This window comes from Garra rufa, chromosome 20 (assembly GCF_049309525.1).
Source record: "Garra rufa chromosome 20, GarRuf1.0, whole genome shotgun sequence".
Lineage (NCBI taxonomy): Eukaryota > Metazoa > Chordata > Actinopteri > Cypriniformes > Cyprinidae > Garra > Garra rufa.
The window spans coordinates 14,846,391-14,871,383 of NC_133380.1; the positions used below are offsets into that span (position 1 = coordinate 14,846,391).

Genomic DNA, 24,993 nt, shown 5'->3' on the forward strand with positions numbered 1-24,993 from the left:
CCTGTGATACTTTTTTCAGGTTTCTTTAATAAACAAAAAGTTTTTTTAAGAAATATATACTTTTAGTCCCAAAGGATGTGTTAAATTGATTAAAAGGGATAGCAAAGACATTTGTATTATTATTATATTCTTTTAAACTTTTTATTCTTTAGAGCAGTGTTTCTCAACTCCAGTCCTCGGGACCCACTGCTCTGCACATTTTGTATGTCTTCCTCATTTAAGGCACCTGATTTTGATCATCAGCTCATTAGTAGAAAGATTCATGAACTGAACTGAGTGTGTCAGACTCAGAAACATACAAAATGTGCAGAGCAGTGGGTCCCGAGGACTGGAGTTGAGAAACACTGCTTTAGAGAATCCTGAAAAAAGCTTCATAGGTTCCAAAAAAAATTAAGCAGCTCAACTGTTTCTAACATTGATAATAAAATAAATAAATCAGCATATTACAATGATATCTGAATACTAGAGTAAATGGCTGATAAAAAAAATATCCTTGAATCACAGGAATTAATTATATTTTAAAATATATAGAAATAGAAAACCATCACTTGAACTGTAATAATATTTCACAATATTACTGTACAGTAAATGCAGCCTTGATGAGCATGAAAGAATTCTTTAAAAAAACATAAAATCTTACTGATTTCAATCTTATATGCAGTGCATATGTATCTACATCTAAGACATTCCACCCCGACCAGTGCAGCTAATTTATTATTTTTGCTTTGGGAATGAAAGAATGCAACCTTTCGAAAGTTCTCTTGAGCCACATGTGGAGCGCATCACACTGGAGGAAAACCTTAGAGAACCTTAACATAGTGTAACAAGATCGTCTAAGTGATCTTTGTGAGGTCATATGACGGATCAGCAAACGACACACTTTGTAGCCTATACCCTCCATCGCATAGTTGGAGGTCAACAGAGTGCGAACAACTGGAATCCCGCCGCAAAGACGGTCGCAGCGTGACACGGATAGCAGCCCTAACCTCACATCGGCATGAGAGCCATCTATCAAAACCTACTGAAAAAGGCTTGAAGTGTAACAAATTCCTAACCCTGCACTAACCTCAAATGTCACTCAAGGTTAAAGAATTGCAATTTGTATTGGCTTGCATGTCAATTTAATTCATCTATCACCAGTTGCTGTCGTAGCAGCGCAACAGCTGTACTGCTATTTGATCCTGATTTCTTCCCCAGAATCTTATGGTATTTGTGACAAAACATGCCCCGCTTTCTGTAACCCCTTGTTCGTTATTTGCCAGCGGTTAGCGCAGACACATGCCCTATTTCTTTTCTTTCGACCCATGACGAACTGATACTGCATCCTGTCTAGGCCTTTCAGTGGTCAGAGCATGAATCAAAACAGATGAAAGAGATCTTCGGCGTATTTGCGAGAGGTCCCATGTATGATTGAAAAAAGCATCCACGTTCTGGCTTCTGACCTCTTTTCCATCACGGCTAGAAGAAACCGTTCCATCAGCGACACCTCTTAACCCTTCGGCTTTCGACTCGGAGAACTTGCAAGGTGTCCCGAAAGAAAGACAGGCGTGAGAAATCCCTCAAATGATCAGCGATGCCACAGAATAGTCATTACAGCCTCTGAGGATCATGGGACTCCAACAAGGAGAATCCCAGTGGAGATGTGAGCTAATGACTGGCTGCGTGGAGATGCATGTGGAACAAGTTAACACATCATGAGCTCTGGGCCGTTCCCAGTCGTTTCAGTCTGGCGTTATCACTTTCAAGGGAGTGATGAATGTGCTGAGAGAAAAATGACGAGTGCTTCTCAATGGAGCAAGTGTGGGTGAGTGAGTGGGGGGATATCTTTAGTTTTCAGCAATGTTACATCTATTATGCTTCAGAAGAGATGCAAGGGGGAAAAAAACACCTGGACAAGCTGAAATCTACATTACGGCTAGGCAACACGAAATAAAAGTGTATCACTACTCCCCTGGGTCTCGGTAGGTGGGTAGACAGCTCCTATGGTACTTGTGATCCTAATCCTTGGCTAGCGCAGAGGAATATTTATTTTCTGGCCACGGGGCCACGAGCGACGAGTCTGAGGACTCGACTTGTTGGCTTTACTGTGCGTCTGCTGTCAACCAAGAGCACTTTGAGCTCTTTGTCACACTCCCACTCCCGGTGTCGGGCTCTAGAGTGAACAATTCACTATGAGAGGGTTTAATTTCACTGCTTAATGTTCTTTACTTTCCCAATTAGAGCCCAGACTGGAGGGTTGGCAAGAGCAGAGTAGTTAGGAGCTCAGCCATAAAAGCGTGCCACGGGTCACATGTGGATTGAAGCTGTCTGAAAACGGCTGCTAAAAAGGCCGTATTGTACGCACTCGCTAGGTGAGGTATAAGGGCAAAAAGAAAGTCGAGAGGTTTGTATTACATCGCGGCCGTGCTATTCCGAAATGTGTGTACGTGTCCGTCAGCATGAGATAATGCAGAAAATTGCTTGAACAAGTGTTGAAGGGGAGCTGTGGTAAGAGGCCACTTCAGCGGAACAGCACTACAATCCATGGACATGGGACTGCGTGAATGCTCATGACTGAATACTTTATTGGGACAGATTGAGCACTAGAGCTTTGTCTTTCATCTATTGTTCAAAGGTTCAGTAGATTATCTGTAGCTTGGTTTAGATTTCTAATATAAATTTTAAAAAGCTAGACAAGTTCATTAAACAACCAATGGATCAAACAAACAAGATTGCAGCATAACGTTGATATCAATGTTTGCTAAACCATTAAAAAAAAACATTTACAGTTGAGACATTTACACCATATTCAGCCATAACAGCTTCCATGGAAAAATGTAAATATTTTACATTTTACAAAATTTTTTGTAATCCTGGTTAGTGTTTTTTTTATATGCACTAATACTGTACATTTTAAAATTTAAAGTGGTATAAGTTATATATACCACTGTAAGACCCTATTAAATCCTTTTTTCGGTTTTAATTTTACTGGATTCCATTTTTTTTCGTTTGAACTTTTCCAGACTCTGTTTTAATGGTTAAAGTAAAAAAAAAAAAATAATCGAAAAGCATGTCTAATTAATCAATATCATGAAACGTACACAATGTAACAGCAATTTATTTTTAGCAATTTAAGTTTAACAAAAAAAATACATTTTCTTGGCCCTATGAAATACTTTTTTTTTTAATTCAGTTGTATTTTTACCATATTCTCTTTTCTCCATTAATTTTCTGTATTCTGTTTTAATGGTTTTATTAATTAAAAAAAAAATCAAAAGCATCTCTAATGAATTGATTTTATTAAAAAAGTAATTTATTATTATTTTATTTCTTATTTTTTAGAAATACTGTGTTTTTACAATTTTCTGGTAAAATGAATCATGGTAAATATTCCTTAAAAAATAATGTTTTAATAATATTTATTAGCAGCAGCAGTAGTAGTACATTATATGAAGTAATATGTTTCTGTCACAATTTCTTCAAGTTAAACCAAAGTAAAACATTTATTTTGATGGATTGCTGTGAAGGCCTGTAAGTTTCTGTTTGTATATGATATAACAATAGTTTTTCTCAAAAGAAACGGTACAATGCTGATGAAGTGACTCTCAGAGCAGTTCTAGAGATTGTTCATGTGTTCACAGTGAGCGGCACATGCGCTTCAGTAGGTGTGTAGTAAATGAAACCGCACTTCTGTGCCATTCGTTCACACAGAAACATGCAGAATTCATATTCAAATAATATTTTTGCAGCTTAACGTTTTGATTTATTCGTCCGTGACATTCTGCAATATACACTAAATTCCATTGTATTCCGCGATCACAGAAATCATAGGGCCCCACCACTATATATATATATATATATATATATATATATATATAAAGTATTAGATTACTAATATATTTAATAATTTAACAACATTAAAAATTGTTCATTTGTTGGTATATGAGATCTCATTTCACTAGCATAAAAATATGCTGGCAATAATAAAATAATGTTAACAACAAAATGAATGTCAAAAACTAAGGGTAAAAACCTTTGATTTTGTTGTCTGGGGAAAGGGTCTCTGCAATGCCCTTCATTTAAAACACAGAGGGCTGAAAGACTGTGATGGGACAATTGTTTGTTTTCTTTCATGAGCCCCTGGGATTTCAAGCTGACCATAAGCATAGCAGTGCCCCACGTTTGCTGTTAGCCAATTAGAGCTATCATTAAAAACAGATGCGCCCTGGGAAATAAAGGCAGCCACAGCAGTGTCTGTGCATCGTGATGATTTCTTTGCTAAAGCCTCGTCTATGTGGAATGTAGCCAGGACCAGCAATCCATAGAGGACCCACTGTCCTTTCCTCCTTTCCTCAACCTCTATATCATCACGACATGGTTGTCCTTTTGGCATTGAGATTTACAGTAAGATTACATCAAACCCCAAGCTTAATCTTCAGCCTATGAATGTGCCATCACTCCACTGTCTCCTACTAATTCAACCCCAAAGCTGTGGTTGGAAGCAAAAGTTAGGTTGCGACAGCATTATTTACGTTTGGTCCTTCTCAAGTGTCATCCTCTGTAGGATTTTAGTTTCAACAGCGTTGAGGGATTTCCCATTTATAATGCATAAAATTTAGATGCTATAAATGAAACGCTCATGCGGAAAGAGATAATTCACCCTAAAGGAAGCTGCTGTATCGTTGCAGAGCCGTAAATAAACTGTTGTGGATCGCACAGCCACATTCCTGAGGAACGTATGAGTAATGTTTACCAATGTAAAACCTGCTCGCTCTCTTTCATCAAACTCAAGTTCATGAGAGCTTCTCAACAGGTGGAGGGTCTGCACTTAATCAGCTTTGCCAAAGCAAGCACTTTGTCTTTCATCGACAATGCTATGTAGCTTAAAATACCTTCACCAAGAAGTCCCTCGCTGCCGTTGCATTTGTTTGTGTTCATTTGATGTTCATGCTTATGGGTATGCGGCGTATTTTTGTCTCGTTTTCCCAGTTTCCCAGGTTGTCAGTGGAGGAAGACAAAAACACATTTATATTAAAGACACATTCCCTGAAAACAACTCTTAATATCAGTACATGCTGTGCTGTTTTGTAAATTATTTAAAAGAAAAAACTGTTATGATTTTGCATTGTACATTCAATATTTGCTACGGTTAGTAAGTTTACACTTCTAAACCTGTATTCTATAGATTGTGTGGTCAGATTACAATTTGGGAAAAAAATATGTGTATTGTTTGAAGAGCTAGAGCCCCTAACCATGAACATGTCCGAGTATCTGCTACCATTTCAAAGGAACACGTTTTGCGAACAAGGCCCTGTGCGTCTCCAGAGGGTCCCGGTCTCATGCAGCTCTAAACGAAATCAAATCTGCCTTTATAAAGGGCATTTCTGCTAAAGGAACCTGGCTTGCTTCGTTTACTTGCAGCGCCTCCCTGGGAGGAAATTTAATATTGTTAGTAAAATGATCTCAATTCTCTGACAAGAAGCCAATGCCATCACAAGCATAAATAAATTGGTATGTTGTCAATATTTTGACAGACGTCACATCGTAGAATCGTTATTTGTTGGAAGCGCTGACTTAATTGAAACGCGTAATTACGCGCCTGTTCGTAGTGAGGTGTCTGCATAAAGTGTTAACGGAGTTGTGAAAGTAGCTGAGAGACAGATCTTTCATCTGCGGATCTTGTGACCTCCTGCAACCCAGAAGGTAAGCGGATACCGCGGCATCCCGGTGAAAACATCTTTCACAAATCAATTCATTACGCCCGACTCTCAGCAGTTAAAAAGCCCCTCTTTCTTGCATCAACCCATCCCCCGACCACTGACCACAGTCCTGACATTGTCTCACGCAGCGGTATCAGCTTTCCCCTGCCAGAGAGATAAATGGCTGGATGAATTGAAGGCAGACCTCGATCAAAACCACTGATGTATAATATAGACAAACCACCATCAATAACCTTGTTTCATCTTAAATTATTTTATATTGTTTTCTTCTAAGTTTTTTTTTCTTCTAGTAAATATAGCCTTGGGTCTTATAACTATTAAAAAGTCCTCATAAAGTGATTCAATATTTTGCATAGGGTTGAGGCCAAATTCAGAAGGGAAAAATTGGCTACATTGCAATTAATGAGTGTACATTTGAATTGTAAAATGGACAGGTACATAAAACATTGATTTCATGATTTTAATTGGTTCTCATTTTTATGAAACAGTATTGATTCTTAAATCCCAAGAATCAATTAGTCCAGCCTGTTTTCAGTTGATGAACTTTGAAACATTTTAGCGTGCATCACTGCATTCAATCCACTAAATCGTAATAAGCTTTGTGCTTTGTTACTTCTGATATGAAAAAGTCTAAGATTTCAAATGTCCACAATATTCAAAGATTACATACAGTTTTGGTACTGTTTAATGTCACTGTTTAGTGACAGATCACTGTAGCGCCTCACTTTAAGAGAAGCGGCAACGCGAATCGCACAAAATAAACTCTAATGAATATCCAAAAGTATGTTAAAGAATGAATCAAATTTATTGAAATCTGTTAAAAAAGCGGTTAAGCTTTCAGAAAATAATCTGGTCTATTTCAGGCATATCCAGCCATTTCCACATCCTCAAAACACATCAATTCAGTGATAATCATCCAACCTGACATTATAATGCAAATGGAACTTTTTCGCAAGACGTGAAATACGTACCGCTATGTTTCGTGACATTTGATGTGAAATGTCTGAATAGCGCTAAAAGAGTGTTTTTTTTCCCCCAAAACAGATGAACGTACATATGGTTAATCTATCCAACAGTATGAACGGAAGCGAATGTGGCGTGAAAACGCAAATCGCATGCATGCCATTTTAGCACATTTGATCTCTCATCTTTGAGCTCTTTCATTGTGAGTCATGTTTTTCACGGGATTCGTACCCAAGGATTCCACATCCAAAGTCCAATTCCGTGCCGGCTGAGCTACCAAGCAAGCTTGTTACATTTGCAAAGCGAAACATATAAAGCTGTAACCTAAATTGTAAATTGTAATAGTACTCGCTGCCTCTAGTGTTCATTATAGTTGGAAACTGCTGTGATATGTACTTATTGGTAGACTGTAAAAAGTTTTCACCAGTTTCAACTTAAAAACTTAAGTTTAGCAGCTGCCTTAAATTTTTAAGTTAAATCAACTTAAGTCATTTCAACTCACAAGTTAAATCAACTCATTTTAATTGTAATAAGTTAAAATGACTTGTAGTTTAAAGCTGATTTAACTTAAAATTTTAAGGCAGCTGCTGAAAACTTTTTACAGTGTACGTACTCACGTTTTGTGAAAAAGTTCCCACAGGTACGTTTTCATAATTAGATCAGGTAGCAATCATAATATGCTCCGTCATAGTTTTCTCTAGCCCTGATCCAAGGTCAGCACTAGCTTCATTACCATTATTTAGCTCATGGGACCATAAATGGCGATATAAGATTGGAAAAATGATATTACATTAGCACTCTATCACCCAGATTTGCAATCAGGTCCTGCTGTCATAAAATATTATGAAATATTCCTCAAAGCATTAATATTCAATATTCCTGAGCTAAATGCTCAGTGATTTAGATCATTATTCTCTCCGTTAGGAGTAACAGTCTTTCAGCAAAAACGCTGACAGTGTGATGTGAAAGACTTTTTATAGCTTGTTTGATTTGACTGGGAGCCTCTCCATTAGTCGTTCACAATGATATTGTTTTTAAACCCAGGTGTTTACAGAGATACCTCAAGTCCAAGCAGCCTCTTGGGATATTAAAATCCATAGCTTGCTGTAAATTACACGTATGTCAAAAACAACCAAATGTGTATAATTATGCCGGCTCTTTAATTTAGAGTAGACCGCTCAACGATTTATCGGCAGGTGCTCCTGGGGAAGGATTGTGACCGTACTCATTAACTGGCATTGAATGCGTATCGGCAGAGCGCCGCCCTGTTAGTGCCTGCAATGAGCGGCTATTATCACAGCTCATCCCGGCCTAGACGGGGAGCCGGTGTGGTAATTACAGCCAGGCGTACGAAGAGGCTGCGCGAGTGTGTGTGCGTGTCTGTCTGTGCGAGTGGGTGCAAAAGAGGAGGGGGAGTCTGAAACACAGGTGGGCGTTTTATTGTGTCGTCTGTGTCAGCGTGGAGCCTGTCTGCGGGCTGTCGTTGCCGTGGGAACAGGACCCGCCATCGGGCGAAACGAGAGCTCCTGCTGTAGAGCGAGTTGAATTACAGGTGAGGCAGGCTGAAGGAGAGGAGCACTGGGGTTTGGATAAGAAACGATCAATACGCTCACACGCTGTGAAAGGGCCAGCTTACATTGATGCTGCACTGGGATACTGTGAAAGGGGGGAAAAAAATAGCCGTACTACCCACATCAACGTGTTTGAGTTGCCTGGGATATCACAGTGAGACCACAACATCAACAGCAGGCCATTTTTAGAGCTTCAGCACTTGTAGGAAATACATACTAAAGGTCCTTTTCAAAATAAAGCTATCGTTTTTACAATACAAAGATCTAAAAATCCTCACTGGGTGATAGAACATCTTTCTGTAAAATGGTAAAGTGCTCTGTACTCAATTTCTATATGGTATCAGTATTTCACATGGATATTTGCAATATTTATAAGTAATGCTAACACTATTTGTTTCTTGCATGTATGTTTTGCATGTATGCATTGTGTTTTATAAACAAAACAGCACCTAAAAAGACGTAAACATGATATATTTATGCAGCAAAATTATGCGAGATGAAGAGTTGCTTTCTCACAATGTATCTTAACAAATCATATTTTAAATATTCTAATCATTATTTAATTATTCTAATAATTAATAGTGCGGTCAAACGCTTCCAAAGTAAAAGCTTTTGTTTACATAATATATGTGTGTGTACTGTGTACATGTATTATGTATATATAAATACACACACATACAGTAATTTATATATTTATATTCATATAATTTATATTATATATAAATATTTTTAATATATAAACATAATGTGCATGTGTGTGTGTGTGTATATATATATATATATATATATATATATATATATATATATACACATGTATTATATATTATATATAATATATATGTTTATTATACATAAATATACACAGTACACAGATATTTAATATGTACACAAAAAAATATTATAGATGCGATTAATTGCGATTAATTATTTGACAGCACTAATAATTATTTATAATTATTATACTAATTATGTGATTAATTTGCAATAACATAATTAGCCAATGTGTTACATTTATGCATAAAACAAAACTAAAAAATGAAAAATGTAACGAGCCTTAATGTCACACATTATGCTATAAAAAAATTTATCCAGACGCTTAGTAGTGTTAATTTTGTCAGCCATTTTTAATTTAGTCTCAGCTTTAGTCTTTTAAATTAGTCTTAAGTTGGATCAGGTTAAATTTTCTTCGTTTTCGCATTCATAGCAAGCATTTTAAGAGGTGTTTTGACAATTCTGATGTTCTGTGTGTGACGAATTTTGACAATTTCGTACTTGTTTGTTGGTGTATTCAGATAATCATTGGCACATCCGTAATGAAGAGCGAGTGCATGGTTGCCAGATTGCACAAATTAAACGAAACACCGGGCAGAAAATGTATCCTTTTAACAGAGAAGCTCTGATTTGGGGATTTGAACTCCTGGGGCCAGATTTACTGATTTACCTTACTTAGATGTTCTGCACACTGTCAGTAAATCAAACACAGAATTGTCCCCTCCCATCTGCGCTTTTATGGAATTGGGTACTAACACTAATTTGCCCTGTTTAGTAAATCTGGCAAACGTACACATGAATGCTTGCGTAGAAAAGCAGTCCGCAATATTTATTTGGTCTCCTTTTTTTGAAAAAAAAAAAAAAAAAAAAAAAAACACTAGATTTTGCCATAGTTTGTATAATACTAAATACTTACTAGTGTGTATAATACTAATTACTAAAAAAACTAAAAAAAAACTAAAAAAAAAAAAAAAAAAAAAAAAGATTATTGCAGCATATGAGAGTATGAGTACAGTGCAATGAAAATAAGACAGATAACCAAAAGACACAGACAAGCGAACAAAGACTTTTCCGCTTCTCAGTACTCAGGGTCAGGAGCAGCTGTGACCTAAAAATGAAAAGAGTTTTGTGCAACATGACAAGCCCAATACACATTAGCAGAGGAGCGTGCTTACCTCTGCAAACTGTTCCATTCTCCACTGCCTCGTGACCCGCTTTACACATACAGCGGCCAATAGGGACCATCCACTCTCCATCTCCATTACAGTACAGTTTAATGGGAACGTCGACCTCCTCTGCATTAGGGATGCACTCTCCCCTCGCCAACACCAGCGAGGTACTCTCTGCTCCCGAATGAGTCTCCTGAAATAAGGCTCCGTTCCGAATAGTGCGAGGGCACTTCCGGTAGAACACCCGCACGGCGATTAGCGACATGCACCCTCCGTAGTCCTGGAAGGCTAGATAGAAACCTTTATGGGAGATGGGGCCGAAACTGCGAACCTCGGTGTTGATCTTCATCACGCGCCCACCCAGGTCAACTTGCGAGAAGCTCTCATCTGCCGCAATGGTATCCACCTTGATCCAAGGGTTTTCCATCCATGGAGGAAAGTCTTTAGTGGCCTTGTCGCTCTCTGATTCGTAGTAAAAGAGGTTGAATGTTTCCTTGCACGAACCAGGGACTCCGGGGATGCTGCTGCAGTCTCGCACTGAGAACTTCATCTCCACGTGGATGCGCTGAGCCCCTTTTCTTTGGATGTACTTGGTGCGCACCCAGTTATTTTGGTTGGGGCGGAAGACGTTACACACCTGATAGGTACGAATGGTGTTCATGTTCTCATCGTAGCCACTTACTTCTTCCCACTAGAAAGAGAGAAAATGAAAAAGCAAAGGTCTTTAAAATGACCTGACAGCAGAAAATATCATGTTATAGACACGTTTGTATCTCTGGAACAGATATCTGGAGGCCTTTATGAGCATCGAGCCATTTTCAGCAGCTTTCCCCCATATGCACAAGCCAGATAACTGAGCACAGGAGGAATGAGGTGGGAAAGAGAGCAAAATTCTCCTGCTAGTCTGCCAACAGGCCCTGGCACTAGGCATACAGGGGGCTGGCTTTGGCTTGGGTTTTCTGTAGACCCCCACATGACAGTGCTGAGCGATTCTGGTCTCTATTTATTTTTATCTCTTGCGCTGTATAAAAAATACATACTATTACTATTAATACACAAAAGGTGATACACTTTGATGTTTATGCAATCATTTATTGTTTTGCTGTGCTGCCTCTTTTCTATCTTCAGGCTGCTTAAAAATGAAGCCAGCATTAGCATAATTAAATTCTTTCCCTCGCAACAAGAAAACAACCGAGCATAGTTTGCCGAAATTAAACAAACATGCTGATTCAACAGTAAAACTAGGGGAAGAAATGCATTAAAGAAGTTCACTTCCAGAACAAAAATGTACAGATATTTTACTCACCCCCTAGTCATCCAAGATGTCCATGTCTTTCTTCCTTTAGTCGATAAGAAATTATGTTTTTTGAGGAAAACTTTTCAGGAATTATCTCTATTTAGTGGACTTCAATGACGCCCTCAAGTTTAAACTTCCAAAATGCAGTTTAAATTGGCAAACTCCAATTTTAAAATCACCTTATATTGCTGCAGAAGTACTGACACAGTGTTTACAAAGTGAAAATGAAGAAAAAAAGGGTAAAACAGCGATGTAGGGTGATTTTGAAGTTGGAGAAGAAAATGAGAAGGGAGTTTTTCGAGGACCTACTCTAACTGTATTGACCTGGATTACACAAAGTTCGCAAGCACATCACAGAGAATAGACAAGACGAGCATTTGAGGTTAAAAAGTATGTAAATTGTCAATTTGTTAAGAAAATGGGCAATCGTATCACTAGATAAGACCTTTCTTCCTCATCTGGGATCGTTTAGAGCCCTTTGAAGATGCATTTAAACAGAAAATGCTTTTCTTGAACATTATTTCTGTCTTGTTTCCATCCAAAATATCCAAAGATTCTTAAATCAAGAAGGATTTTTAGACAAGTAAAAATTATTGTCTTGTTTTCCAAAGAAAAAAGTCAAAATCAAGTAAGTCTTTGCTTAGAACAAGCAAAATAATCTGCCAATGGGGTAAGCAAAATAATCTTATTTTAAGCAGAAAACAAGATTTAATTTACCCCATTGGCAGATTATTTTGCTGGTTTCTTTTTTCTGAACACAAGACAATAAGTTTTACTTGTCTAGAAAATCCTTCTTGATTTAGGAATTTTTAGATACTTTGGCTGGAAACAAGACAAAAAATCTGAGCAGTGCTCAAATTTAGGGGGCACCATTGAATTCCACTATATGGAGATAAATCCTGAAATATATATATTCTTTGCGACTGAAGAAAGAAAGACATGAACATCTTGAATGGCTAAGCTATCTGCAAATTTTTGTTCAGGAAGTGAACTTCTCCTTTAAAGGGATAGTTTACATAAATGTATACCCTTGTGTCATTTTAAACCAGCTATTTAAAGAATGTTGGGAACCAGTTTTAGTGAGCATTTAATTGTACAAACAGAACAGGACAGAGAATTTACCTTCAGTTGACCTAATGATCATTAGTGTAACAACTCAGACTAACACATAAAAAACTCCATCCTGTTGAACATTACAAATATAAGATAATCAAATTATATGCAGAGCCAGTTGATAGAGAGAAAGAGACTTCTTGTAAAATTTACAAGTATATATTGCGCACACTAAAGCATGAAGGGTACACGCACCAGGGACTTCACTGCTCGGCCTAAAGTGACTCCAGATGACTCCATTGTGGTTTTCAGCTAACTCGCCTGCGATCAAGCCACAGGCTTTCAGCACTAAACAACTCAAATACCAGTCGCAGAAGTCTTGACCTCCAACAGGGAAAGCCCTTTTCTTCACCTTAAAAACTTTTCGCACCAAGCCCAGTAAGCGTATGATCCCTCCCTAAATCACCCTCCCCTCGAGTGTCTTACTCTTCACTTAACAGCTGACATAATTTCCCAAATTAGTTGCTGCTTAACAAGGATTTTGACAGAGTTTTGACGGGCTGGGGGAGAAAGTCAAGCCTGTCCAAGACCTCCATTCTATCAAACGATCTTGGACTAATTAAAACAGCTTTCTTTCCTCGCAGCTTTTGTTCTTTATTCCCATGTCCCTGTTATCCGGCTGAGATGAACTGAAATGATTCTGGATAGGACTGTGGTCATTAACACTTGCACTTGTGTGTGTGTGTGTGTGTGTGTGTGTGTGTGTGTGTGTGTGTGTGTGTGTGTGTGTAAAATGAACTTTTCTATCGGTTCCGTCCTTTCAAGCAGCCAGATGTGTTTCGGGTCACTGGCAGCCATTGACCTTGCCACCTTTCTTAAGGATGACACATTCTTTCATGAACCAGAAAGAGGGGTGAGAATGAAGGGTAGTTAAATGAGAAGACAGGGTGTAGCATCTTCTTGTTTGTAGTCTGTTACTCTGACTGATCAAATTAGAAAGAAATAATAAAAAGGCAATGTCACTAATGAGAGACTGGGGAAGCGAGGGGACTGCACGATGGAAAGGAGTGGGTTAAAGACGCTCCAAACAAACGGCCTTTAAATGGAAGGCCTCCCTTTGTGCCGTCTCGGCTTTTCTGCCACTCTTTCATCAGAGGCAAAGAGGAGAACCAAATGAGACATAATAAGAGCCAAGCGATCAAGCGCAGAGTGTGAAATTAAAAGAAACGTCTTCATTTCCATAGGTTTTCTCCTGGACATTCAGTGGGAGTGTGGCTAAAGGGTGACCATGTGTTTTAAAATGTTAAAAAGGAATTTAGCATTAAATGGGGAGCTCAGATAATATTTTGTAATATGGTAGTTCAGCACTTCAATGTCTTTTTTAAAATCTGCTTATTTAATTTTAATTAGTTAAATTAAATAAATGATAAATGGAAGAACAAACTGAATGTTTTATATTTTTATAAAACATTATTCAGTAATTAAAAGCAATATTTTTTATTTATTAAATGGTCCAAAAACCAACAAACTCCAGTATTTACAGTGGTGGCCAAAATTATTAGAACACTAGTAATTTCACCAGCTAAAAATGGTTTTACATCAGTTATTTCTAGGTAGGTCTCTTGAAGCATCTTGGAGACATATTTTCTTCTGGATTTAGTCTGTCTTAGTTTGTTCTGTTCTTCATTTCATTCCAGACAGACTGGATGAGGATGAGATCAGAATTTTGTGTGGAGCACTGGCTGTTGTCAGACTTCTTGTGCAAACAAAAATCTCACTGGATTATTACAATTAATGGCAAAATGAATGTTTGGAAATGTAAACTAATATTTCCTACTGACACTACAGCGAAACCATTTTTAGCTGGTGAAAAATACTAGTATTCTAATAATTTTGGCCACCACTTATGGATTTAACAGAGAGAGACACAAACCATAAGTAAGTGTGTAAAGGCATTTATCAAAAGGTGTGTTAAGAACCAAAAGAATAGGTTTGGCTACCCACTTTTGAAGTCTATGTTAAGAGTTTAGAGCCTTACACAGGGGGGCCCTTCAGCAGTGGTGCACCCACTGGTTTGTGTCCCTTGTTACTGGCACTCAAATACAAAAAGCACCAACAATATTACGGCGCCATTAGGTCTAAGGGCTCAAGCTATGCTCAAATATAAGGAGAATCATCATAGAGACTGCTAGTGCAGAACTCAGAGCTTCGGTCCACTGGATGAGAACACAACCTGGGACTTATGGGCCTCACATGGTCCTGATCTGCAGTCTTTTAATCATGACAAGACGGACTAAATGGAGTCGGTGTTCTTCTTTTACTCTTCTGCTGGCCTGTAATAGTTTGACTAGATATCGCAGGCTGTTAAAGAAATAGTTCACCCAAAAATAAAACATCTGTCATTAACTATTTACGCTTTTGTCGTTCCAAACCTGTAAGTCCTTTGTTCATCTTTGGATGACAAATTAAGATATTTTTGATGAAATCCGACAGCTTTCTGACCCTGCATAGGCAACGCAACTGACATGCTCAGGGCCCAGAAAGGTAGTAAGGACATTGTTAAAATAGTCCATGTGGCATCAATGATTCAACCATAGAATTTTCATTTTGGGTGAACTAACCCTTTAAATTAAGCCAAGCAATTAATATTATATTTCATAGTTAAGGTTTGAACAAACACTGGTTCAAAACAGTATATGCATGAACTTTCCTTGTCTAGCTAAGTTATACAGATTCACTTCAAATTGCACTTCATTGCAGTGCAATTTGAATTTCAATTATTTGACTAATTCTACTTCAATTCAATTTCATGATTTAAATCTGAATTATTATTGTTTTTATTATTGAGACATTATTGAGAAGTTCACTTCCAGAACAAAAAATCACAGATAAAGTACTCATCCAAGATGTTCATGTCTTTGAAATTATGTTTTTTGAGGAAAACATTTGAGGATTTCAGTCCATAAAGTGGACTTCTATGGTGCCCCGAGTTTGAACTTCCAAAATGCAGTTTAAATGCGGCTTCAAACGATCTCAAATTCTATATTCTATAAAATGACATTTTACATACTTTCTAACCTCAAATGCTCGTCTCGTCTTGTTTTTTTCAGGTTCACGACAGTTAGGGTATGTCTAAAAATCTCATTTTCTCCCTCAACTTCAAAATCATCCTACATTGCTGTTTAACCTTTTTTTCTGTTCACTTTGCAAATGCTGGGTTGGTACTTCTGCAGCACTGTAGGATGATTTTGAAATGATTTTTGAAGTTGAGGGAGAAAACAAGATGGGAGTTTTTCGTCATACCCTAACTGCCCGGAAAAAAACAGTTCAGGCAGAGCAAGACAAGACGAGCGTTTGAGGTTAAAAAGTATATAAATTGCTATAAAAAAAAATATAATAATAACCATTTCACTAGATAAGACCCTTCTTCCTCGGCTGGGATCATTTACAACTGCATTTGATATTGTTTGAAGCTGCATTTAAACTGCATTTTGGAAGTTCAAACTCAGGGCACCACAGAAGTCCACTATATGGAGAAAAATCCTGAAATGTTTTCTTCAAAAAAACATTTTTTTTTTATGACTGAAGAAAGAAAGAGATAAACATCTTGGATAACAAGGGGGAACTTCTCCTTTAATTACTCACCCTCATGTCTTCCAAACCCATAAGACCTTTGTTCATCTTCGGAACAGAAATTAAGATATTTCTGATGAAATCCAAGAGCTTTCTGACCCTTCATAGACAGCAATGTAACTGAAATGTTCCCAGACCCAGAAACGTAGTAAGAACATTGTTAAAATAGTTCAAATAGCTTCTGATAGCTTATGGTTGAACCACTGATGTCACATGGAGAATTTTATTGATGTCCTAACTACGTTTCTGGGTGTATCAGAAATATCCTAATTTGAGATCCTACGGGTTTGGAATGACATGAGGGTGAATACTGTAATTAATGACAGAATTTTCATTTTTGGGTGAACTATCCCTTGATAACACTTTGGCAAACAGAATGTTTTAGCTACATGACTAATCTCACATAAACAGTGTCTTCGGCATCCCAACTGAACTGAATTAAAATTGTAACTTGCTCTGGGAAAAGGAGCCCTGTGATAAATGACACAATGTTCTTGTGGACAGAAGTTTAGACACGATAACTCCCCCGCCACCCAAGACGAAAGAAAGTTCACAACCGAGCAGTGATGTATAAGTCTCCAAGACAGAGGCTCTCCCGGCTACAGCGGAGGCGCAAGCTTGTGCTGAATTATGAAAAAGGCTCGCTCCGGGGGACGCGGAAATTGGCGGCGATCAAGCTTTTGTGTTATATTAATTGCGCCGCTATGACATGACTCTGAACTTTTATTTGGACTTCAGCATCTTTTACAAATAAACTGTCAGAACCTTATGAAGTTTACATGAAGCCAGCAATTAAAGCTCTCCCAGAGCTGTCATTTGTATTCCAGCTTTTGTAACTAGTCGAGCGGTGCTGATGAGTCCCTCTGTGAAATATGCTGACTCCACATCTCAAGGCGAAGCACTCCTTGGACCCAAAGAAATACATCGTAAATCTGCATAAATAAATAATTCACACAGAGGGGCGAAGGGGAGCATGTATGACAGCTCCTGAGGGAAAGTTTCCCAATTTGCAGTTGTGGGAAATCTGACAGATAGAGTCGCATTGAGACATTTGTCCTGGGGGGACGTGTGGGACAAATGACAACTGGATATTTCAGCTAAAGTGCAGTGGGATTACAACCCTAAGCGAGATACTGAGCTCCCCACCATTAGAAAGATTGACAGACGGAGAGAAAGTGATTGAGAGAGACAAAAAATGAAAAGCGACCTACAAACTGAGCCGTCTTTGGCAGTCAGCTTCAATTACCTCTATCCACTGGTAATGCACAACATGTGAAGAAAGACAAACAAGCTTCCTATTGCTCCTTTAACCCTTACGTCTATCTATATCCATGTGGATCATGTTTACATATCTCATAGAAATCAAGGACATGACAAAAGCCTCATGCTGCCTAAGACTGCTTGTTTCAATTTTGACATGTGACCACACAGAGATTTGATTCCCGATGAGGGGGGTCCAAATGATAATGGTAAAATATTGGTTTATAAATCAATCCAGTGGAACTGATTTCAGGACATGTCTTGAACACAATAATTTTCTAAAGCAGTTCTGATTTGTGGTTTGCATCGGTTAATACATCTTATGCAATGGCGTTTAAAAACGATGAAACTACATGATTTTAAATAAGGAGTTAAAGGAGAAGTTCACTTTTAGAATAAAAATTGTCTGATAATTTACCCATCCGTAATGTCATCCAAGATGTTCATACCTTTCTTTCTTCATTCACAAAGAAATTAAGTGTTTTTCATATAGTGTACTTCTATGGTGGCCAATGGTTTGAAGGTCCAAATTGCAGTTTCAATGCGAGCATTTGTTGTTAAATAGTATATAAATGTTTCATTTTTTAAAGAAAATGACAGATGGTTTCGCTAGATAAGACCTTTATTCATTGACTGGCATTAAAACTGCAATTTGGACTTTCAACCCGTTGGCCACCATTAAAGTCCACTATATGGAGGAATGTTTTCCTCAAGAAACTTAATTTCTTTGCGACTGATGAAAGAAAGACATGAAAATTTTGGATGACATGGGGGTGAGTAAATTATCAGGATATTTTTATTGCATACAGCTGTTTTCTGTGGAACACGTAATAAGACATTCTGAAAAAAGTCTCCATGTTGTTTTGGACCCCATTGGCTTTCATTGAATGGAGGAAAAAAATCTAAAATTTTCACAAAAGACAAAAATCATACAGGATTGAATTGGCATCAGGTTGAGTAAATAATGACCAATTTACATTTTTTTGATGAACTATCACTTTAACAGAGAGCATTTCTCATCATGTTCCCCTTTACGGTACCGAATTTCATTGTTCATTGTTCCTTGCAAAACAGACAGTAGCTGTTTATAAGCATGCAAATGGAGTCACAGATGATTAATGAGAGAGTTCTGATCTGGACCTCGAGGCAGTCTAGTGAGGGCCACACTATCACACTGATTCGTTACACAAATGTACTGGCTTATTTTCATGTTCTGCATCAGTAAGCAACAAGTCTAGCTGCATGACCAAAACAGAGTTTGAACATGGTGGCATTTCCACACATTTGTAATGTCTCCTACGACGCTGTTCTCTAACGAAGCCGCTAATGACTTAATTTGCAGCCTCATAAGGATGCGCATGGACTGCACACATCATGGCAGTTATAGATTAAAAATAAGTCATTCTAAATAAAATATTTACAGATGAAGTCAAAAATTTACATACACCTTGCATAATCTGCAAAATGTTAATTATTTTAGTAAAATAAGAGGGATTATACAAAATGCATGATATTTTTTATGTAGTACTGATCTGAATCAGTAATTTCACATAGAAGACGTTTACATTTAGTCCACAAGAGAAAATACTAGCTCAATTTATAAAGATAACCTATTCAAAAGTTTACATACACTTGATTCTAAATACTATAATGTTACCTTAATGATCCACAGCTGTTTTTTTTTTTTTTTTTTATGAGTCCCTTGTTTGTCCTGAACAGTTAACACATTATTTTTTTGTGTGTTTGAACCCTTTCCAACAATGACTGTATGTCTGTGATTTTGTATGATTTCGAGATATGCAACTATTACAAAAGGTTCAAATGCTCAATGATGCTTCAAAAGGAAACACCACACATTAAGAGCCAGGGGGTGTAAACTTTTGAACAGAATGAAGATGTGTACATTTTTCTTATTTTGCCTGAACATCATATTATTTTCATTTAGTACAGCCCTTCAGAAGCTATAGAAGATGCTTACATGTTTCCCAGAAGACAAAATAAGTTACATTTACCCTGATCTTCAAATTCAAAAAGTTTTCACCCCCCCCCCCCCCCGCCTCTTAATGCATCGTGTTTCCTTCTGAAGCATCAGTGAGCATTTGAACCTTCTGTAACAGTTACATATGAGTCCCTTAGTTGTCCTTAGCGTGAAAAGATGGATCAAAATCATACAGTCGCAGTTGGAAATGTTTCAAATACACAAAAATGCTGAATAAATAAAGAATTTGTGGGACCTGAAGGACTTTTCTGAAGAACAGCAGGCAGTTTAACAGTTCAGGACAAACAAAGAACTCATGAACAACTAACACTAAACAAAAAAAAAATCATTCAGGTAACAACACAGTATTAAGAATCAAGTGTAAGTAAACTTTTGAACGGGGACGTTTTTATAACTTCAACTATTATGTTCTCTTGTGAACTATATGTAAACATCTTTTACATGAAACATCTTATTCAGGTCAGTACTAAATAAAAAAATAACATGCATTTTGTATGACCCACTTATCTTGCTAAAATAATTAACATTTAGCAAATTCTGCAAGGTGTATGTAAATGTTTGACTTCAACTGTACAACCTATCGGACTTAAATAAAATGTTGCCAGTGCTGTAAAACAAATGAAACTTGTGTTTCTACAAGTGATAAAGAACCATTTATGAAGTGCCCTTGAGGAAAAGAAAAATACTTTAAGCTTTTTGTTGATTTAAACCGTGAGGTTAAGAGGTTCACATAACGTTACTTTCTAAAAGTGCACTCCAACTTAACATTTTCTTTGTCACTTACTTTCTTTTTGTTTTTAAAGTAAACATGAAGAATTTGTGTGATTCCATGAAGCTGATCAAATCTAGTATCTAGTATTATGGTTATAAAGATAATCAGATATATCTGATTTCAATGAGTTTTCAAACGATTAAACAATATCTGAAATAAACCATACGAATTTAAAAAGCTGCAATGATGTGCATGTCGAAACAAGTCTCTATAGAGTAATAGTTAGAGTCAAACATAATAACAGCAGAAAGCACATGAAGTATGTTCACCTCACACCTGGCTGTGATAAAGGGTTGCCATAAATATTTCTTTAATGTAGGTGTTAACTTCCATAATTACACCGTTCTATACAGTATGTTCCACCTGCGTGAAACATCAAGGGGTTTAGAATCAATTCAGGACACAAATGTGAACGAATGAAGGGATGAATGAATGAACGAGTGAACGAACCACATCTGGATTTTTTCTGCTTGACAGTTCGGCAATGGGGGTTTGTTTTGCAAAGCTATTCGGTGGCATGAAAGCCAACTGTTGATGGAGCGCTCTATATTTTGACTGACACTGATACTTTAGTTAAGCCCACAAGGCTCTGCAGGGGTGTAAGACAATAACTTAAGGCCTTTCTCTCGATAAGGTTTACAGAATCCCACCTGTTTAGTGCTGCTGTGGGGGACCACGATTTTCAGACAGAAGCTAGCATGCTATGTCTTCCTATGACTCGGTATCTCATTTCTGTTAAGAAAATGTATATGCGCTTTGAAAATACGTAGTGTCAGACAGCAGAATAACTCTGACGGAAAGTTGGAGCGATCACCAGCATTCCTCACTGAAGAATCCATTTCCTCTGAGATGCTGAGGCCATTTTAGAGTTTCTGAATGTGTCAACAGAAAATATGTTTCGCATCTAAACCTTGTGATATTTCATTTCACAGTTTATATTAAGACATTCCATCTGATGTGCGTAGCTATTAGCTGCAGTATTGAAATAATTCGATGTCCGCAGTTGTTTTGTTAAAACCGTCCGAGTTGTAAAGACAAAAAAGATGTGGTGACGCAAAGCATGTGTAATTCCGTTTCTTTTGTTATAGAAGAAAAGGAGAGGTGAATCTTATTCGGTGCAGATTGAATCCAGAGCCTTAGACCCAGAGACACCGGACCTCTTTGTTCTTTTATATTGATTGCTCCAATCAGTACAGGAAAAAAAAAAAAAAAAAGCTGCATGCCCTAAGGTTTCGAAGAGAAGATGGTGAGCAAAATTCTATCTGAAGAACTTTGAAGTTGTCCAACCACATTGTCAGCCTTCTATCCTCTTTTCTTGCTCTACTTTTTTAGTCTCTCTCTCTCTCTTTCTCTTTCCTCAGTCTTCCATTTTTATTTTACTGCTTCCAGACGCACAGAATGGTATAATTTAAACCATCCCCCAAAAACAGACACAGAAGCATAAATAATTGAATAAAATAGGGAGTGGTTTTTCCGAAATACACCAGCAAATTACTCAGGAATATATTTTTCTTCTGCCGATCCGTTCGGAAGAACGTAGATCCTGGAGTGGAGGAGGCGGCGATTAATTACTCCCTGACCAGTGGGTGCCGAGACTAGTCTATATAGAAAGGATTCACCACCAGTTTCTGTCACAATCACCAGAGAAGCTGCATTAATGGATAGTTTCATGCAACCTCAGACATCTGTTAATATAAAGAGAACTTACGCTTATACTGCTGTCACCTGTTGCCGACACTGGATATACTGTCCAGCCAAGCTCTGCGGTCGCTGTGGTGGAGTCCATCAACATTTCTGTGGAAGCAGGAGGAAATATAAAAAGGTTAAACAGGATGTTCAGGACATGCGTTGTACTGTTTTCAGTGTCTGCGAGTTCATGCTCAGATATCAGCCAATGTTATTGTAGGGCCCTATGAAATCTGTTTTACTATTTCCCAAATTCGGTTTCATTTTTTTTTCCTGTTTCAAGTTTTCTGGATTCCGTTTTTCTGTTTTACTTTTTCTGGACTCCTTTTTTAATGGCTAAATTAAACTGCATTAATCAAAAAGTATGTCTAATTAATTAAAAACAATTGCATTTATTCTTACAATAGCCTAGTGAAATGTTTATTTTTCTCAGAAATTCAGTTTTGTGTATTTGCATTTTTCTGGTTATAAAATGAAGGCATAAAGCATTCATTTAATTTATCTTTTGATTATTGAAAATTTTACCTTTTTTTAGACTTAAGAAAAGTTTGTTTTTCAAGGCACTTTGAGACTTTTCTTAACCCTAAAAAATCAGACAAAATCTGATTTGTTGATGATTTTATATTTTATAATAGTGATTTTTATCATTTCAAAATATAGAGCAAAAAGTAGAAAGGAATGACTAATTTTTGATTTTATGTATTTATTTAATTTTACATAAGCGTATGTTTACAACAAAGGATATTTGGTCATCCCACTAAAAATAGCATTCAAATTGGATCATTTTAGTGCTTTAAATTGCTGGAAATAGTTGAAAGTCACTGAAAAGTGCTTGAATTTCCCTGTTAAAAGGTTGTACAGACACTGAAATTAATAATGTAATGCTTTAGATTATTTCTACCACAGTTAGCATTACTACTTCTGGTTTTCTGACGTACATCAGCTCTGTTTATGACAGAAAATTCTGGGAATAGAGACACAAACAATTCATATTTAAATAGTCGTTTTGCTGTGTAATTTTTACAAATATTAGTCCATATCGCGATTTGATTTAAGTGTAATGACCTACTTTTGATTAATTCATCCAAACTTTGACAAATTCCGTTACATTACTACTGTTGTCTCTAGCATTTCCAAGAGGTTCCTAAATCACAAATAAACTCAGAAACAGACTAAAAACCAAATATAGTGCTTTTTATCCTCAGTCTTTGCCTAAGGAAATGCTGGGGATGTATAATAAGCTATGAATATTTCATACATTTTCATGCATTAGCATCATTCTTTATCCCGACATTTATAGAGGCTTGCGATACCACTTAACCAACTGCTCTATAAAACACTATCAACACATTTGACACGAATCAGCCTTAAATCTGTTTTGATATTACAGCCGTTTCCAGTAGTAAAGATGAAAAATGCTGTAAAATCCAGAAGGGAGCAGGAAATAGCGGTTCTGCTTCCCTGCTGTGCGATTCAGCCAAGATATCTTAGAGACAACAGCCCACTATCTGGCTCCGCCACTGCAGAGGTTGCATGGGGGTACAGGATATAGGTTAGCAATTGGACAACGATGAGATAACCACTAGGCACACTTTCAATAACGATATGGCAGCATGTTGATACTGGGGAAAGCTAATCTTTCACAGACTTTCATATGCTACTGCAGGCGAATGTGCTTGGGTATCCACAAATATGCATATTGCATCGTTCAAGCCACGGGAGAAGATAAATGTGTGTGCGGATTGACTTGTCTTATCACAGTACACAGTTTGGGTCTCCATTTAGGGGTGTACAGAATTTGAAAACACTTCAAAACAGCATTTTTGTGCAAAGTGAATTTTAATTCGGTTTGCTTGTATTGCGTGCTGATTTAAAACACATTCTAGTTGAGTTTCTCAGTTGTTATGACTACAAGTATAATTCTCCTGCCTCCCCAAATATTTGAGGGGAAAAAACCCACACATTTTAAACATAAATCTAATCATGTGAAAAACGCAGTTTTGAAATCACCAAACAGGCAGTGTTGCCTCTTATTCAATATTCAGCATGGATATAATGGCTTCTAAATCAGTTATCACTCACGGAGCTCCATAAATAGCCCTCTATGTACATAAAAAATTCATACACTCTTCTCACCTAGATAAAACATTAATATTCTACAGTTTGCAGAAATATAGAGACATGCTTTGTATCCAGGTCTGTATAGTAAAGAAACTGCAGATTTAAAGGGTTAGTTTAAGCAAAAATAAAAAATTCTGTCTTTAATTACTCCTCGTGTAGTTTCAAACCCTTATCCTTACTACCTTTCTGAACCTGGAATGTTTCAGTTGCGTTGCTGTCTATCCAGAATCAGAAAGCTCTCAGTTTGCATCAAAACATCTTAATTTGTATTCCGAAGATGAATGAAGTGCTTCTGTTTGGAACAACATGAGGGTGAGTAACTAATGACAGAATTGTCATTTTTGGGTCAACTATCCCTTTAAGTGGCACTGAAAAGGGAAGAATTATAATCAGATGAAAGATGACCATTTGGTTCAGCAGAAATCGGTCTAATAACAATTACTTCAATTACTCCAGCTGTTTAACGTCAGGTCAGGCCTTCAAGTAACAAGATTAGCCAACCTTTCACCCACTATTTCTTGTGCTGAGACTGCTAGGTTGGGGAAAAAATATGCTTTAGAGTAACTGGAGGCCAGTTACTCTACTTCTACTGATTAGTTGGTGTTAAAGAACATCAAGTAATTGGGGTCAAAGAGAACACGTTTTGCCGTCTGGGGTCCTCAGAGGCACGGGGATGATAGTTCTCGGTTCAGATTGGCCGTCAGTCATCCCATGTGAATAATTCATGTTATCTCATTGATGGCTTAATTAATTTCCTCTAGTAATTAGAGTAAGACTAAGTTGTTGAACTTTTGGAAGGAATTAGATAAAGGAGCTTGATAGAAACAGAGGAAGTTTGGGTTTTATCACAGTCTAATGCAGCTGTTCTGACTTCCTTTTACAAGCATGGGAGTACAAAACGTCTTTCAGAGGCTCAGCTTGAGGCCAACGTAATTACTAGTCTTAGCTATTGGAAATACTTATTCATTTACAGAATTTTCATTAATCTTGCATTAGGCC

The 24,993-nt window shown here is 37.3% G+C and overlaps 1 protein-coding gene across 1 annotated transcript in view; it reads right to left on the reverse strand.

Annotated features, from left to right (window-relative positions):
* Positions 1–10,839, reverse strand: part of ephb2b (eph receptor B2b) — a 101,650-nt gene extending 90,811 nt beyond the window's left edge. The window contains exon 1 of the mRNA XM_073826087.1: positions 10,180–10,839. Coding sequence (XP_073682188.1) covers positions 10,180–10,834 — 655 coding nt within the window. The 5' untranslated portion in view covers positions 10,835–10,839. The remainder of the gene's footprint in view (positions 1–10,179) is intronic.
* Between the last annotated feature and the right edge of the window lie 14,154 nt (positions 10,840–24,993).